Source organism: Piliocolobus tephrosceles, chromosome 3 (assembly GCF_002776525.5).
Source record: "Piliocolobus tephrosceles isolate RC106 chromosome 3, ASM277652v3, whole genome shotgun sequence".
Classification (NCBI taxonomy): Eukaryota; Metazoa; Chordata; class Mammalia; order Primates; family Cercopithecidae; genus Piliocolobus; species Piliocolobus tephrosceles.
In genome coordinates, this window is record NC_045436.1 from 177698639 (window position 1) to 177714493 (window position 15855).

General features: G+C 54.5%; 1 protein-coding gene across 4 annotated transcripts in view; it reads right to left on the minus strand.

Annotated features, from left to right (window-relative positions):
* Positions 1 to 12321, minus strand: part of CRMP1 (collapsin response mediator protein 1) — a 71856-nt gene extending 59535 nt beyond the window's left edge. The window contains exons 1-3 of one of the 4 annotated variants that reach the window (XM_023206888.1): positions 8420 to 8520; positions 7855 to 8000; positions 7410 to 7537 (exon numbers count right to left, since the gene is read on the minus strand). In XM_023206888.1, coding sequence (XP_023062656.1) covers positions 7410 to 7448 — 39 coding nt within the window. In that variant the 5' untranslated portion in view covers positions 7449 to 7537; positions 7855 to 8000; positions 8420 to 8520. Of the gene's footprint in view, positions 1 to 7409; positions 7802 to 7854; positions 8001 to 8419; positions 8528 to 11940 lie in introns of those variants that run through there. The other 3 variants (XM_023206886.1, XM_023206889.1, XM_023206887.2) reach the window with 3 other exon arrangements.
* Positions 12322 to 15855: the final 3534 nt, after the last annotated feature.

Sequence of the window (15855 nt, forward strand, 5' to 3'; positions counted from 1 at the left end):
CAGTCTTGGCCCCATTCACTCACTCACACAGTGTGGCATCCCCGCTGTGAATCCCCAGTCTTCCTGAGGGGCTCCTGAGGAGAATCAGACAATTTCCCAGTCTTCCAAGTATCCATGGTCAAGTGGAGCAGATAGACATGAGCAACAAGCCAAAGTTACTGGAATCAAAGTGCTCACCACCCCCAGCCCAGGAGGAGGGATCCTCTATGGATAATGGGCACAGCTGATACAAAGGCAGAGGGCCACACATGGTGTGCCAGGTCAAGGAGAATGCTCTGGATGCCTGGGACACAGGCCCAGAGAAGGAGTGGGGAACTGCAACCTCATATATCCACAGACGTTGCTTTCTTCCTTTTAGCTGCTTGCTCTTGTTTTCTAGACCAACTTCTCTATGAAGCATCCAAGATCCCACTCCACTTCCCAAACTACCAACACCAATTCAGAGTTGTTTCTTCTCAGAGCAAAGCTATGATTTGGTCATTACAGCTCTCTAGGGCAACGGTTCTCAACCTTACTGTATTCAGGACATACTTTCAAATCATATAAAATTTTGCAGCATTCTTGAAGGATTAAAGATCTAAAACTACACCAAGTATGTCTGCAACCATCACCATGCCCTCCCACTACCGTGTGACTGTGGCTGTCTTACAGGTCTATAGTAGTTGTGATTACACTTGGTTACTGTTCAGCACCATGGTGCTGTCCGCTGCCCTGACCATGTTCTCTTATATGCCCTCAGGGCAAAGTCCTCTGGTGTTCCTCTTCCATGGCAAGAGCTGACTTTTACTTACAGCAAATTAGACTCTATTCAACATCTCTCTGCTTGTGAATACTCAGGGCTCCACCTGCGAGATGCTACAATAATTCATAAACTTGGTTGTAGTAAACATAAATTTTAAATGCTGATCAAAATTTAGCAGTACATCTGCAGAGAATTTTTTTCAGTACACCACTGTGCTCACAGCACATAGGCTGAGAACCACTGGGTGCTGAAATACCTTGCATTTTTCTGTCTTCTACCAATACCTTTTGTACATGGGCCCCTAATTTCTATCTCTGTCCCTTGCCTCTCACCCTCATTCCAATCTATTCCTTATTGTCCATTGAGACACCTCAATTTGGAGCTTGCTCCCAAATCCAGTTCAACCTAAGAGCCGATGGTGGGATTTTTCTTCCAACCCACTCCCTGTGCTTCCTGACCACCTCATCATCAGCTTCCACGGGTGTGTATTAGCATCTTTCACATGTCAGGAGTTTCACATTTAATCCTCACATCTCCTCCAGAAAGACTGACTTTGTGCTTCTCTCCCGCTGATTTAGAGCTTGATCATACAACTTGCTTTGGCCAGTACACTATCAGTAGATGTGAAATATGCTATATTTGAGTACAAGTTCTTAAAGATATTTCAGGTTGCTGCCAATCTCTTGTGCTTTTCTTCTCCTTCAGCCTGAGTCTCAAAGTGAGGAGATGCACAGAGCAGACTCACTACCCACCAGTAAACAGGGCAAAGTTACAGCCAACCCACAGCCCTCATGTAGCATGAGCAAAAAATAAGCGTATATTGTTGAGACCTTGGGTTGTGTGCTATGGAGCAAAGCTAACATACCACCCCACGGTAAAAATAATAATAGCTAACCCACATTGCATTTACTATGTGCAGGCAGTATTTTAAGCATCTTACACATATTAGGTCATTTAATTCTATGGGGAAAAAAATCTTAGGAAATATCATTCTGATTTCCAAACATAAATCTGTACAGAAAAAATTGATGCATAGAAAGAATAAGTGACTCGCCCCAATTTCACAGCTAGTAAGTAAAACAGCCAGGATTCAAAGCCAGATAGTCTGAGTTCAGAATCCATATTCCTACAAGCTGCTTTCATAATAACAGCCTCTTACCTCAAGAACTTCCAGTGTCTTCCTATTAACCACAGAAGAAGATCAGAGTGGCCTAGAACTTGGAACTGAATTATCTAATCCAACTCTCCCTGTCAAGAAAAGGAATCTGAGGCCCAAGGAGAGAAAGTGACTTGGTCAACATCAAATAGCCCATTCATATCTGAGATACACTTAGAACCCACATCTTATTTCCATCCCCTTGGGTGCATTCTGCCTGATTTCCAAAACTTTATAGAATCCCCCCATAGCCCCACCCATTCACATGTATTTCCAGTTCTGCATCCTCTGATTCAGCTGTGTGAAATATTCCACCCACTTTGCATGTCCTTCCCTTCCCTCCACCAATCAAGTCCCTTAACACTGGCTGATGTCATCCTCCAGACCCCAAGAAGCCACCTCTCATTCCTTCTGCCAGGGCTGAATCATCTCTTCTCTGAATTCCTCTGACACCTGTGCCCTGTTCCGCAGCCTGCCTCCCTCCCTCCCTCCTTCTCTCCCTCCATTCCTTCCTTTCTATCTTTCTCTTTCTTTCTTCTTCTTTTTTTTTTTTTTTTTTTTTTTTTTGAGAGAGTCTTGTTCTGTCACCCAGGCTGGAGTGCAGTGGCATGATCTCAGCTCACTGCAACCTCTGCCTCCCAGGTTCAAGCGATTCTCCTGCCTCAGCCTCCCGAGTAGCTGGGATTACAGGTGCTCACCACCGTGCCCAGCTAATTTTTGTATTTTTAGTAGAGACAGCGTTTCACCATGTTGGCCAGGCTGGTCTCAAACTCTTGACCTTAAGTGATCTGCCCACCTTGGCCTCCCAAAGTGCTGGGATTACAGGCACCCTTTAGTCTTTCTGAAGTTGTTTTACGTGCATGCACTTTGTTACTTAGATGGCAAGATCATTAAAGTCAGGGACACACACACACACACACACACACACACGCACACACACACATGCTTTCCCACCACACCTGCTGGTTAGCTACCATTCTGAATTTTCATTTCCTCAAAGACACAGCCTGAGTTTTCAGAACGGACCTATGACCTGTTAAACATTTACTACGTGCCATGCACACTCATGTACGTTGCATGGTGTGTGCTCCATGTATTCAGTCTTGGCCATGTTCATTAGAATAAATGGGCATTCAGGGTTAAGGTGGCATAGTTATGTCACTTTCACTTTTATGTCCCCTCTGAGACATTGTTAAGAACTTGATTTAAACAAAATAATGTTTTCCCTAAAAATGGTCCACTTCTCCCTCTCTGATCATGACCTTGACATCATGAAGGGTGTTTGCTTCTCTGCCCTGTATGACAGATGCTCAGAATCAGTAGTGGATGACTAATCATGGCCACTCCAGTGTCCTCATCACTGGCACATTTGTTCTGTCCTTCCTTGATCCTCAGTCCTGCTATTCGACTTCCATCTGATTTCACCATATGCATGACAAATCACTGTGGACATCTCAAATCCTTTGTGCAAAAAGGCAGGGAATAAACTGGGTATCTATAGATAGGCTGAATGCCACCCTTGAGAAAAAGCATAATAGGGCCTCACACGTTTTTTTGTGTACTTGTAAATCAGAGCAACTATTCAGCCTGATGTGATTTTTACTTGATCTTTCTTTCCTGGTCATCTTCACTGCTTGATCAAACACACACACACCCCTACACACACAAACACATTTACACACCAAAGGCATACACTTACATTTACATACAGACACACACTGGCACTCACACACACAACTATGCACACATACACACACACACACACACACACACACACACACAGACACAGGCAGTGGTTTTCCTAGCATGCAGACCAGCCCATCTACCCTCCCTGCTTGAACGTAAGCTCTCCTTCCTCCACTGGCCAATGAAGAACCTTTACAAGCCTCTGAATCTCTCCGAGCCTCAGTTTACTCTTTGGGAAAGAGGGGTGATCTACCTAGGCTGCCTTTCTCAGTACGACGCACAGAACTAGGTGAGAGGTAATGGCAATTGTGCCGAATGCTTGGGCTAGAGCAAAACCACATGTGATCGGTACTCATGAAGCTTCATTTTTAACAATACTCTGTAATGATTATGGTGGACACGCTTTACTCCTCTCACAACTAAGCAGGCCTCCCCTCTTCGGTGGCTCTATTAAGAGCCAACAGCTTCTGCAGGGCTAGGAAGCCATGTGCCTTTGTTTGCTCAGAGCCACACCCAGGATGCTCTACTCACTGCAGTGGGCACAAGAAGCTGCTTCAGCTAAGTTAATCCCCAACTGTGCCATTCATTAAAAGAAAAAAAAAAAAAAAGCCACACATGAAAGAGAGCTTTATAAATATTTCAAACAGTCCTTGGGGGCAGGAGCTAAGTATTTCCGCTTTTTCACTCTTCCATCTCTAACCGGCTACTATATTATCTCAGAAAAAGGCTGAGATGGAAAAAGAGGAAGAAACCACCATCATCGTCAACATGAGCAGAACGATCAGCCTCCTTGCCTTTGCCCATGCTGTGCCCCTGCCTGTGATGCCCCTTCACCTCCCCCACTCTAGTTCCCACCTCTCCAGTCTCTGAACTCAATGGCAAAGCTACACCCTTATCCCCACTGTGCAGATGAGACAGCTGAGGCTCAGGGGGGCACAGGATGGTTCAGCAACAAGCAGGTGGGGACCTGGGGATGAAGCTGAGAGCTATGCCTGCTACTCCAGCACTTCTTCCCATGAACCACACTCGATCCTTTCTAAGCCCCCAGGCCTCTCCACAGGCCACACACCATCGCTATCAGAAACATCTCATCTGCCTTCACGATTTGATCTAACTATGCAGAGGTTGCCGCGGGAAGCAGAGGGTGGGCTCGACCAATGCCGTCTTTCCTTCAGTTTCTCCAGCACACCAACTCCTTTGCCTCTGGGGCCCCACGGGCTACACGAAGAACCCCTCCCTCCTCCTGTGCCCTCTGCCTCCCCTAGGACTAGGCTGAGCATCCCTGCTGGGGCCTCCTTTGCCCCTCCATGTGATACCCTTAACACTTCACTACCATTTCAGGCTGAAATGTCAGCCTTGGCTAAGCTCTAGAAGGACCAGGGCAAACCCATTCATCTCCTCCCCACTGTTCCTGGCACCCAGCACTGTGCTTGGCACAGCAGTCATTTGACAAGTTAATGCAAACCCATTAACAGCCAATGGGTTTGCTTTAACTTGTCAAATGACTACTATGGAACAGGCTAAGGTGCAGCCATTTGAAAAGCCACAGTGCTCACCCATTTGTTACATGGCATTTAAGGCAGGGATCTGGTTCCTGTTACAACACGTGTATGTGTGTTATTAACAAAAGGTCCTCAGGAAGAAGAAAGGCCCTACCGTGAAGCCCCATAGAAGTGGATCCTCTCTGATTTGTTGAAGGTTTTGATTTGTTTAACGTCACAAACCCTTCTGGCTGATGGGAGCCAAATGAACACAAATGATCCTCATCAAGGCCCTCTTTCCCAGGAACTAAGCATAACTTACAGCCCCTCTCCTTCCCAGGCTCATTGAAACCACCTTTAGAGGCTGCTGGAACCACTCATTTGATTTCTCTTTACGTACAAGTTGACTAATTGTTTCACATGAAGAACTAAAGCAGCAAGACCTGTCAGCAGATCTGAAGCCTTTATCATGCACCTAGCACACTAAACGCTTTGGCAGGGTCACCTAGAATGTTCAGGAGTCCTGTGAAGGGGCCTACATTGTACAGCAGAGCACTGAGGTTCAGAGGCATGGGACACCCAGCTCCATCGGCTGGAAAAGCCTGGGCATCTCCACTCCAGAGGGTGAGAGCCAGTAGGCCCGGTGACCACTTCAGCTTAGCAGACTGGGACTGCACACCTTCTAAGGCAGCATCCCACAGACCTGCGTTGCAGGCCATCCTGTTAGGTTTCCACCTTGGGGACTGGGGACCTGAGAGCAGCAGAGACCTGCTGTGGGCACACAGCCTCAAACCCAGAGCTCTTAACTCCTGAGTCACTGCATCACCCCTGGCTCCATCACCTGCCTCAGTTCCCTTGGGAGGCAGGGTTAGAGGGTCCCAAGGCAGGGACTTGCTCAAATATCACCTGCCTTCTTCTCACATTGCCCAGAAGGGAGCAACCATACCTCTTCTGGTGATTCTCGACCAACTACAGTGTTTACGAATGGGCCACCTACACCTCTGTGTCTCAGAGGGCAGAGCTGAGGGACGGAGAAGAGGTGGTGACCACCCTCTGGATGGGGGCTTGGCAGAGGCCTGCTGGCAAGAGCTGAGGCTGGGCCCAGGAGGAATTTTCTAACTCAAGACTCGGCCCAGAGCTGGGGCGGATGCAGAACAGTGCAGGGGACGCAGGGGGCCTGGGTTCCCTCCTGACCCTCTGGTGGAGGCCCTCAGCCCATGCTTCAGCCTCAGGGAGCTTTACATGGGTAATGCCACCCGCAAAGCCTTGTTGCCCCGATTCAAATAAACAGGCCTGCAATACGGGACAGGCCACTGGCAGGTGAGTGGAAGTGTCAAATCCCTCCGCCCCAAGGCTGCCCTCTGGCAGGTGCCCTGCGACTGTCCAGGAGCCTGAATTTTCATAAATGAACAGGCTCAGTCTCCAGTAGTCAAACCTCAGGAGTCACCCTGCAAGATTCCACCACGCCCAGAATCCCGCCTCCAGGCCCCGGGCTGCTCCTGCATACATGGGCTCCAGTGGTCCGCATCCCTCAGGAACAGTCAGGCTCCACGTTGATGCCAGGCAGGAACTGGCGCGTAGCGCCAGCTCCTGACCGCTGCGCCCTCAGCTCCCCACCCCGAGACAAAGCGTAAAGACGGGGGTTCCTTTGTTTCCGGCCACACCCAGGGACGCAGCCCTGCCGTTCTGCCTCCACCACCATCCCCACCCTCTCGCGGCCCAGCGTCGGCAGCATTAACCCTTCCCGGGCCACAGCCGCCAGCGTCGCCCCATTAGGTTATTTTTAGCTGCGGGGGAAGGTGGACCCAGCTTCCATCATGGCGCTGTCCCTAGGTCCCGACTTCCACTCCATCAGTAGGGGCGGGGAGCGGGGAGCGCTGGTTGATCTTTTTCCCTCCTCTGGCGGGGGAGGTACCCGGTTGTGAGGTGCATGGGCCGGACGGTGCGGGGCCGAGCGAGGGAGGCTCAGTTCGCCCTCCCACCCCCGCGCGAGGCCTGTGGGGAGGGGGTTCGGACCCCGCCCCTCCCTCTTTTGTTCGGCTCCGCATCCTCCCTGTCCACGCCATCCTCTGGCACATCCCGTGGGGGGAGGGGGCGGCAAGCCCGCGGGGAGAGGGACTCCCGGCTCCAGCCCCGCCCCGCCACACGGGGCTCCCCCACCCCCATTGTCCCCAGAGGCTGGGGGAGGGGGCTGAAATGCTGAGACCGGCCCCGCCCCACCCACGGCGACGCAGGAGGCCTCGGGGGCCGCCCCTGCCGGCGTCCCGTGGATCTGGACCCTGCCGCGTGCCCACCCCCAGCCCCCGAAGGCCAGAGTGGGGCAGCGGGGGCAGGGGCCGCTTACCGTGATGTGCGGGATGCTCTTCTTGCCCTGGTACGACATGGCCCCCTCTGGCGCCCTCGGCCCGGCCGCTGACCTGCGGGGCTGTCTGACTCGGTCCGGCGCTCTCGGCCTCGCTCCCCGCGGGCGCGCTGACAAAGGCCCGGGAGGGATGGAGAGAGGGACGGAGGCTTGGCGCCCGTGGATGCCCACGCGCGGCTGCCCAGGCTGCTCGGCCCGCCCGCCGCCGCTCCGGCTGCCAGCACCGCCCGGCTCGGCGAGGAGGGCGGGAGAAGGAGGAGGAAGAGGCGAGGGCGGGAGGAGGGGGCTGCAGACAGCTCCTCCCGGCGGCGCGGAGCGGAGCCCGATTCGCCCCTCTCGGCTCGAACCAGGAAGCGCTTCCCTTACGATCTCCCACTCCGCCCCCGCCCCCCACCCGCCCAGCCCCGCCGACCCCCGCCCCGCTCACACGCCCTTGGCGGGCCCTGGCCTCGCTCTCGCGATCTAGAGAATCTGGTTTTCAGGGCTCCTTTAAAAGAAAACGACGGCGCGGTCAGAGCCCGCTGGCGGCGCCACAGGTGTGCGGCCGCGCATCTGGAGGCCTCCCCGGAACATCTGCGGGGATGTGGGGGGAGAGAGTGTGGGACGCGGGCCAAGGACCGGCCCAAGCTTCTGGGAACGTTCTTGGCCCTCCAGGATCGCGCCCAAGGACCGCTCCCCTCTTGCCTCTCCTTCCATAGCCTCCGTTTGTCCTTTCGGAGTGCCTCTCCCTGAATGCACCAAGCAATTTTTCCATCTCGGACCCCAAGCCTTCATTCAGGCTGTACCCTCTCCCTGAATAGTCTTCCCCAGACAAAAGGCTGCCCACTCCCCTAGACCCATCTCCACTGCCTTCCCTACCACGAAGCCTCTCCCTGACACCCTCTCCATCTTAGCATTGAACCAGCCTTCCCTGGGGGCCTCTAGGGTGGAATCTCCGTAACTGGCAGAGGGAACAGCAGGGACAGAAGGGTCTGGCCTTAATTAATGCTGACCTGTTCTACTCCGACAGCAGCTCCCTCACCACACAGCAGCCTGGCACTGGGGTTGTAGCAGGAGGAGCCGCAGACATAACTCCTCAGACACCTGATTAAAGAAGGAAGTGGTTTATTCGTCAAGGAGCGTTGGCAGATTCGCATCTTAAGAGCCGAGCTCCCGGCCGAATAAAAAACCACTTCCTTCTTTAATCCGGTGTCTGAGGAGTTTTGTCTGCGGCTCGTCCTGCTACAGGGCCACCAGGTCACCCCACAGAATCGCCTCCAAGACAGCAGGTGTTTGGAGGGCTGGGCCACTGGCACCAAGGTCTCCACAGCCCTGGGGACAAGCTGGGACTCAGGAGGATTAGGGTGCTCCTGCCTCCTAGCAGTGTGGACACCAGCCCCGGAGTCCATGATCCAGATGTTGCTCCAGAGGGAGGTAGGCAGGAAGCCAGGTCACAGCTTGACAAGGTTCATAACAGCAGAGGGGAAAAGATGAAAGATGGAGGAAAAGGGGGAGTCCCAGCAAGCCTCCACCTCACTGAACAGGTGCCCCAAGTCCCCAGGCAGAATAAAACACCAACCTTATCCACCACTTCGCTGTTCATTTTCTGCATGCGAAATCCAACCCCACAGGTCCTATGAAATGACTCATCTTTTCTGCTTTCAAGTTGTCATCCAGAGCGAGGGTGGCCAAGTCTATGGTACAGCCCCGCCAGCACCCTGGTTGGGGGCTGGGGCCCTGACCTCCACCACCCCAGAGGCCATTCCCCTAATCCAGGGCAGGAGGCCAGAGACACCTGGGCCTTAAAATAGAGGTGAGGTTTTAGCTTCACAGATAAGCCAGCTCAGTATCCCCAGGAACACTAGGCATAATTTTCCCATTTTACAGATAGGAAATTGAGGCTTACAGAGGTAAAATGATGTACCCCAGGTGCAAAACATATTAGCTGCAGCAAAGCAGCATGGAGAAGCCAGGCTTCCCCACACTGTTTACAACTCATTTCCCTCCACGCATTCACGCATCCCTGGCTCTCAGCGAGGCCTAAAACCCTTGTCAATGACCGGAAATTGCAGGTGGGGACACTGTCCCTCCCCAAATCCTACATTTCCTTCCTTGGAGTTGTTAAGTCCTAGGTCCCACGTACCAGGGCGTTCCCTGGGGTCAGTCTGGAGATCTGAGCAGAAAGCCCCCAGAGCAAGGGACAAGACCACGTGCGTATCAGGGGGAGGAGCATCCGCCTGCCACTGGCCAAACAGATCGCTGCTCCCAAGCAGATTTCGCCGGTACAAAGCGCCGCAGACGCTCAGCCTCTGGCAGCGGCAATCGTTGCGCCTGCGCCACAGAAACCCCTCCTGCAGCCCAGGGACAAGCCATGTGGGCGGGGGGAAGGGCCGGGGCACCCGTTGCAAAGCCCTGGAGCGGTGAGGCCCGCCCCGGAACCTGAGCCCGCTGTAACCCAAGCCTCAAGGCTATCTGCCAGCAGAAAGTAAAACCCTCCCTCCGTGGAGATCGGGAGCCCCTGAGTTCCACAGTCGCGAAGCTCGAGTGCTGTCGGAGCCCTGGGCGCGCCAGAGGCGCTGCCTTTTGTCCGGTCCCTGAGAAGCCATGGAGAAAGGCAGAGGGGGCCACATGGAGAAGAGGAAGGAGTAGGGGAGAGGAACGGGAGAGGTGAAGCGAACAGCGTCCCCAAGCGTCAGGGCGCAGCTGTGGGGCTGGCCCAGGCTGCGCCCTGGGGGTGATGCTAGCGTTGGTAACATTGACCGCAGCTCCAGAGGAACTCTCCTTGGGACAGCTACGAGCAGTGTACAAAGCGCCCTCGCCTCCCTGGTACCCCACCACGCTTTGAAGAAGGCCAGGAGAAGACAGCCACCCCCATCTGACAGATGGAGAAGCTGAGGCTCAACAGAGCAAAGCGCCTTGGCTGGAAACCCGGGCTCCCTGGTGCTGGTCCGGCTTCTCGGCCCGCGACCGAGAAGCCTCCCCATTGGGCTCGGGGGTTTGGATCCCAAGAGAGGTCGGAACACCAGGGAAGGTAGTGGATGGGAGAGATAAAGAAGGGGTGGGGGAAGAGGAGGCTGGACTCTCGCACCATCTCCCTTTCTGACCACCCCACCACACACACACACACACACACACACACACACACACACCCTTGCTGTTGGACCTCTGCCTCACGAGGCGCCGACTTCAGGACCACGGAGAGCTCTGGAGCTGCAGAAAGCCGGCCCGCGAAGGGATGGGGCCCGAAGAGGCCCACCACGGTTTCTACCAGCCCCCTGCTCCTATTCCTCCAGGAAGCCCTCCCAGATATCTGCCCCGATCAAGTTCTGCTTCCCTCCAGGCTCATTCTGGGTCACTCATAGCATTTAAGAGGGGAAGGTTTAATTAAAATGATAATTATTGTAATAAAAGTCAACAACAAACATTTATTGAATGCTCACTACCTACGGGCATTAACTGATTTAATTATCACAATGAATCCTTCGCTCACCCTAGCCTGGGAACTTCTGGAGGGTGGGGCCAGGTTGCTGAGCCAGGGACCTAGCGCCTACCCTGGGCCCGGCACCTAGCAGTGCTGCAGCTTCCAAGTCTGGACCAATTCGAAAGCTGCCTAGCCCTCCGGTGCTCCAACTTCCGTTTTTCCGGCATCTAACATTGCATCTTGTCGGTCCATCCAAAGGCTACGCCGTGCATAGACCCTTCTTCCCCTACTTCCCTGGTGACCCCCAGCTCAAAAGAGAATACCCACAGGGCCCAAGCCCTAGCGTTCCCTCTCCCTGATCCTCCCGGCCCCATACTCAGGTCTAGGAGGCTAGAGATCCCGGTTCAAATCCCAGCTCTACCTCCACCTTGCTCTGTGAAGGAGGCACATTGGTGTGTGCTGTGGAGCTCAGGAGTGCCCCTTGAATATATTGGCGCTTGAGGACAGGGGTTTACGGCTCCAACTGTCCGACGACCTAAATCCTCAATCAAATCCTTCCCCCAAGCAAGCATGAGGGGAGCACTCGGGAAAAAGCTCCTTCCAGCTTGAAGCTGTGTAGCCGCAGGCGACTCGCGGAACCTCTCCTGGGGCTGGCACACAGTAGGTGCTCTATAATTACTACCGAGTGAGTGGATGGATGAATGGACCAATGCGGAACGGAGCTCCAGTTCTTTTCACAAAACAGAATGAGGGGTCTGGGTTAGATTCATCCCAGAGGTTCCTTCGCGTTTTAAGCGTCCATGCGGTGGCTTTAGCCAACTTACTTTCCCTCTCAGAACCTCGCTCTCCCTTTCTGCAGAAAAGGGGCCAGGACTGGACCCGGGCGATCCCTTCCGAGTCTCACGGACCACGCCGGCCAGCCCTGACCCAGTCACCCCAGCTCTGGGAACCTCTTGCATGATGAGGTGGGGGAGGGGCCGCGCCGTGGCTCTCCCCAGCCTGGCGGCAGCTGCCCCAACACCCGGAGCCCGGGCATGGCCCTCGGGCGCCCCATGCCCTGGGTCCTCCCGGGCCCCGCCCCCCTCGTCCGGCCCGCGCGCGCCCCGAGGGTACCTGGCCATTGTCCCGGCCGAGGGGCAGGTCGCGGGGCGCGGGGCAGCGGATGCGCAGCGCCAGCGGCCGCTCGTCGCGCTCTCCGGGCGAGCTGACCGCGGAGCCCGAGGGCTCGCTCACGTCGCTGGCGGTGTCCTCGCTGCCGCCGGGCCCTGGCAGGCCGACCGCGTCGGGCCGGCCAGCGCTGCGCGGCGTGCGGGCCGAGCCGCGGCGGCCCACGCTGTAGGCGTCGAAGTCGATGGTCTTGTTCTCGTAGGCGCCCTCCACCGCGGCGAACATGCCGCCGTACTTCTGGCGCGGGGTCTGCGCCGCGCTACCCGGTCTCGCCAGGTACACGGGCAGGTCGTCCTCCGTGTTCCACGCACGCCGCCGGTCCGCCATACCCGTCCAAGGCCGGCTACCCGCCGCGCTCCCACCCGCCCGCCCGCCCACCCGCGGCCCTGGCCACCGCCGTGCCCCGCGCTCCGCGCCTCGGTGCGGGCCCGCGGCGGCCCCGGCGCGACTGCGGCCCGGGGAGGGGAGAGGCGGGGCGGGGCGCGCGCCGGGGCGGGACTGGGGCGGGGACTCCGGGCGGCTGCAGGCTAGCGGCGCGGCCAACTACAAAGGACCGGGAGGCGGGGACCGCGGCTGGGGCGGGGAGGGATGGTGACGCGCCCGAACCGCAGCGCGGAGGGCGGGCCAAGGCACCGCAGTGCCCTCGCCGCACCCCCATTCTCCGCCCCCAGGCGGAGCGCAGGGCGCGAGGAGAGCGCGGGGTAGGAGCCGTGTGGGTACACTCGCGCGTCCACACGCTCTAGAGGCACACGCGGGTTCATACCTGCACACCAGACAATTACGCCAAACACATGAGAGATGCACAGACATGCTGGCACACACACGAGAGTCAATTACACATGCTCTCCCGAGATACACAGGGGCTCGATAATGCACACCATACTCAATGTTGCACACACATACATATATACGCTTGTGCACATTCCAAGTTCATTACACGCAACAGAAATCCTCATTGTCTCACAACCCCACTCACACACAGCATCACACCAAGATTAATTGCACAACTGGAGAGGCACATGCGTTGGACACACCGTTCATTCCCTCAGTATTATTTTGTTGAGCGCCCACTAGTGCCTAGCACTGTTGTAGGAGCTGGAAACAGAGCCACGGACAAAATAGACCAAGTGCCTGCCCTCCAGGAGCTGACCTGCTGAGGAGGAGAATTGGAGACAAAAGCACCCATATGGTGGGCCAAGGGGTGGTAAGGTCCAGGAAGGGTGGTACAGCAGCCAAGCGGGACATGCTAAGGGTACACTCCGACAGACACATAAAAGAAGTACATTCTTGCATGAGAACCAGTGACACACACATACACGTGCATGCCAATGACACCACACAACACACCAATATCAAAGGCAAGCTCACGGCGATTCCACACTTGTGCATCCTAAACTGGCAACAGGACACCCACACACAAGTCCACACCAGGAATAAAGGAAGTCAAAAGCTTAAATGAAAACTCTCCAGAGAAAGACTCACAGAGACAGAGATGACCACACACACACAGCTGGCAGTCAACCAGATGGACAGATATTCCCTCATTCGAGGGGCACAGTTGACCTTTGTTGCTCCTGGAGCTTGCAGTCTGGGCGTTCTGGGATTCCTCTGTCGTGGAGGTCGCTCTGCTGGGGCTCTCTAAGGCCAGGCACCACCTGCCTCCTATAGACACCTTCCCGTATTTCTCCACGATTATCAGGCAGAGGATCCTGCAAGTCCCTGGGGACCCTGCAGTCCTAGCTGCACTTCCTGGAGAGGCAGAATTGCCAGCTGCCGGCCCCCTCCTCGGGCCAGTCTAGACAAGCAAAGTCAGGACTGTGTGGGGACTGCAGAGGGGAGCATCAGTGCTTCTTGCAAGGCCCCTCACCCACGGCCTTCCGTGCTGGGAGTTGTCCCTTCAACCCCTGGCCCTGCCAGCTGCAAGCCAGAGCTCCCGCAGTGCGGCCAAGCTCCAAGAATACCAGACAGACAGATGGATTCATGTTCTTGTTTTATGACTCTTGGGTCCCATGGACTGAGGATCCTGGGGCCATCAGATCCATGGCCTCAGCTGACACCTCCCTGAATCTTCTGTCTTTCAACCCTGTAACAAGGGGTCTGTGCAGCAGGTAGGTATTGTTACCTGCCCACTCTTGGAAGAGGAAACAGGAGAGGAGATGTGAAATGGCTCCCTCAGGGCCTCAACCTCAAGGAGGTTCAGCCAGGCCTAGAGTGTGGGCTCATCCACTCGGTGGGAATTTAGCAAGTTCTTTTTCTGTGCTTGAGAGACAAGCTAGTGTGTGGACACAGATGAGTATTTCTAAGTCTCTGCCTTCAACAAGTGTATACTCTAATGGGAGAGAGTGCTGAATGTGAGAACAGACAGTTCCACACACAGCCTCCATCTGCCTTCCACCCACCACAGCTGCATCCTGGCTCCTCTTTCCTTGTGTCCCTGGGTCCACTGTGCAGATTTGCCACAGGCACTCCTCTTGAGGCCTGTCGGCCTCCAGGCTATCACGCAAGTGGTTTCGATTTTTTCAATGAAAATTTTTCTCTGTCTGGTGAAATACTATTCCCAGCCCATTCCAGGCAAGAACAATTCATGTTGAAGACCACATAGAAACTTCTTCTAAAATCCCACAAATGTTCAGGGTGACATAACCCAGAGAAATATCAGAAAACTCAAGAATCTGAGTTAGGTGGAACTTTGGAGGCCAGGCCTCCTACTGCATGCTTGAATCTACTCTTAACATCTTGAGGACACAGTCTCTCAGGCTTTGCTGGTGGTGATGGAAATCTTACTGCTTTTAAAGAAAACACTTCCCATTGTGAGAAAGGGCTGGGCAGTTGCCAAGACTAGAGGAAGTGACACAAGGAAGGAGCTGAGAAAGGGCTGACTTTATGCAGAAGCAGGAAATGATCTTCACAGCTTCTGCTTATAGAAAGCTTACTATGTGCCCAGACCATTGTAAGCACTTAACAGATAGTAACTCTTTAATGCCTCACAGTAACCTTGAAAGTACAATTTTAGCCTCGTTTTACAGATGAGAAAACTGAGGTTCAGAGACATAAATAACCTGTCCAGGGTCATAACTGGCAAGTAAGACTTTGAAGTTTAAACAGAGTAGTCTGGTGCCAGAGTCCACATGGAACAACTACCCTTTCCTCTCCCCAAGAGCCTGACTGAGGTGATCCCACTGGGAGATAAGAGATAAAGAGACCTGGTTTAGGCAGAAGAGTCCAGGTGGTTGAGTTAGAATCCTGTTTTCTATGCAGTCTTGGGCAACGAATCATTCGACATTCATCTAACACACCTCTGTGGCACCCACTGCATGTCACTGACTTTATATCCCTTCCTCTCACTCTGTTCTCCCCCTGCAGAGGAGGCAATCGGACCCTCCTGAAGCTGCCTACTGTGCGTAAGGGTTCTTGCACACACAGGTCATTTCTGCGCATCGTGCTCTGCCTTATACACTGCTGGATTCCTCAGGCAGCCGCACGTGGCGAACCAGGCCACCTCCATCTTCAGGCTGGAGTGCTGAGGATGACAAACCTTAAGCCCATTGCTCAAGTGAACCACCGGGAAGTGACTAAGCTGGGATTTCAACTGAGGTTTGTCTGAGTTTTTTTTCACACCATCTCATCTCAAGGTCAGTAACCCAAGTGCAACAGAGAAAGGGAGGTAGGAAACAAAACCCAGGGTATAAGGTTGGAAATGCACCCTCCAGCTTGCAGGGAGACAGAGAGGAGCAATATCTGCCAGGGACCAGATATTGGTCCTGTCAGGGGAAGCCTGCCAGGCAGGGGAAGCGTGAGAAAACTGCCCCCATCCTGACGACAGCTGTGACCTCCCCCATCCCCCAACCCATACTTCAACTG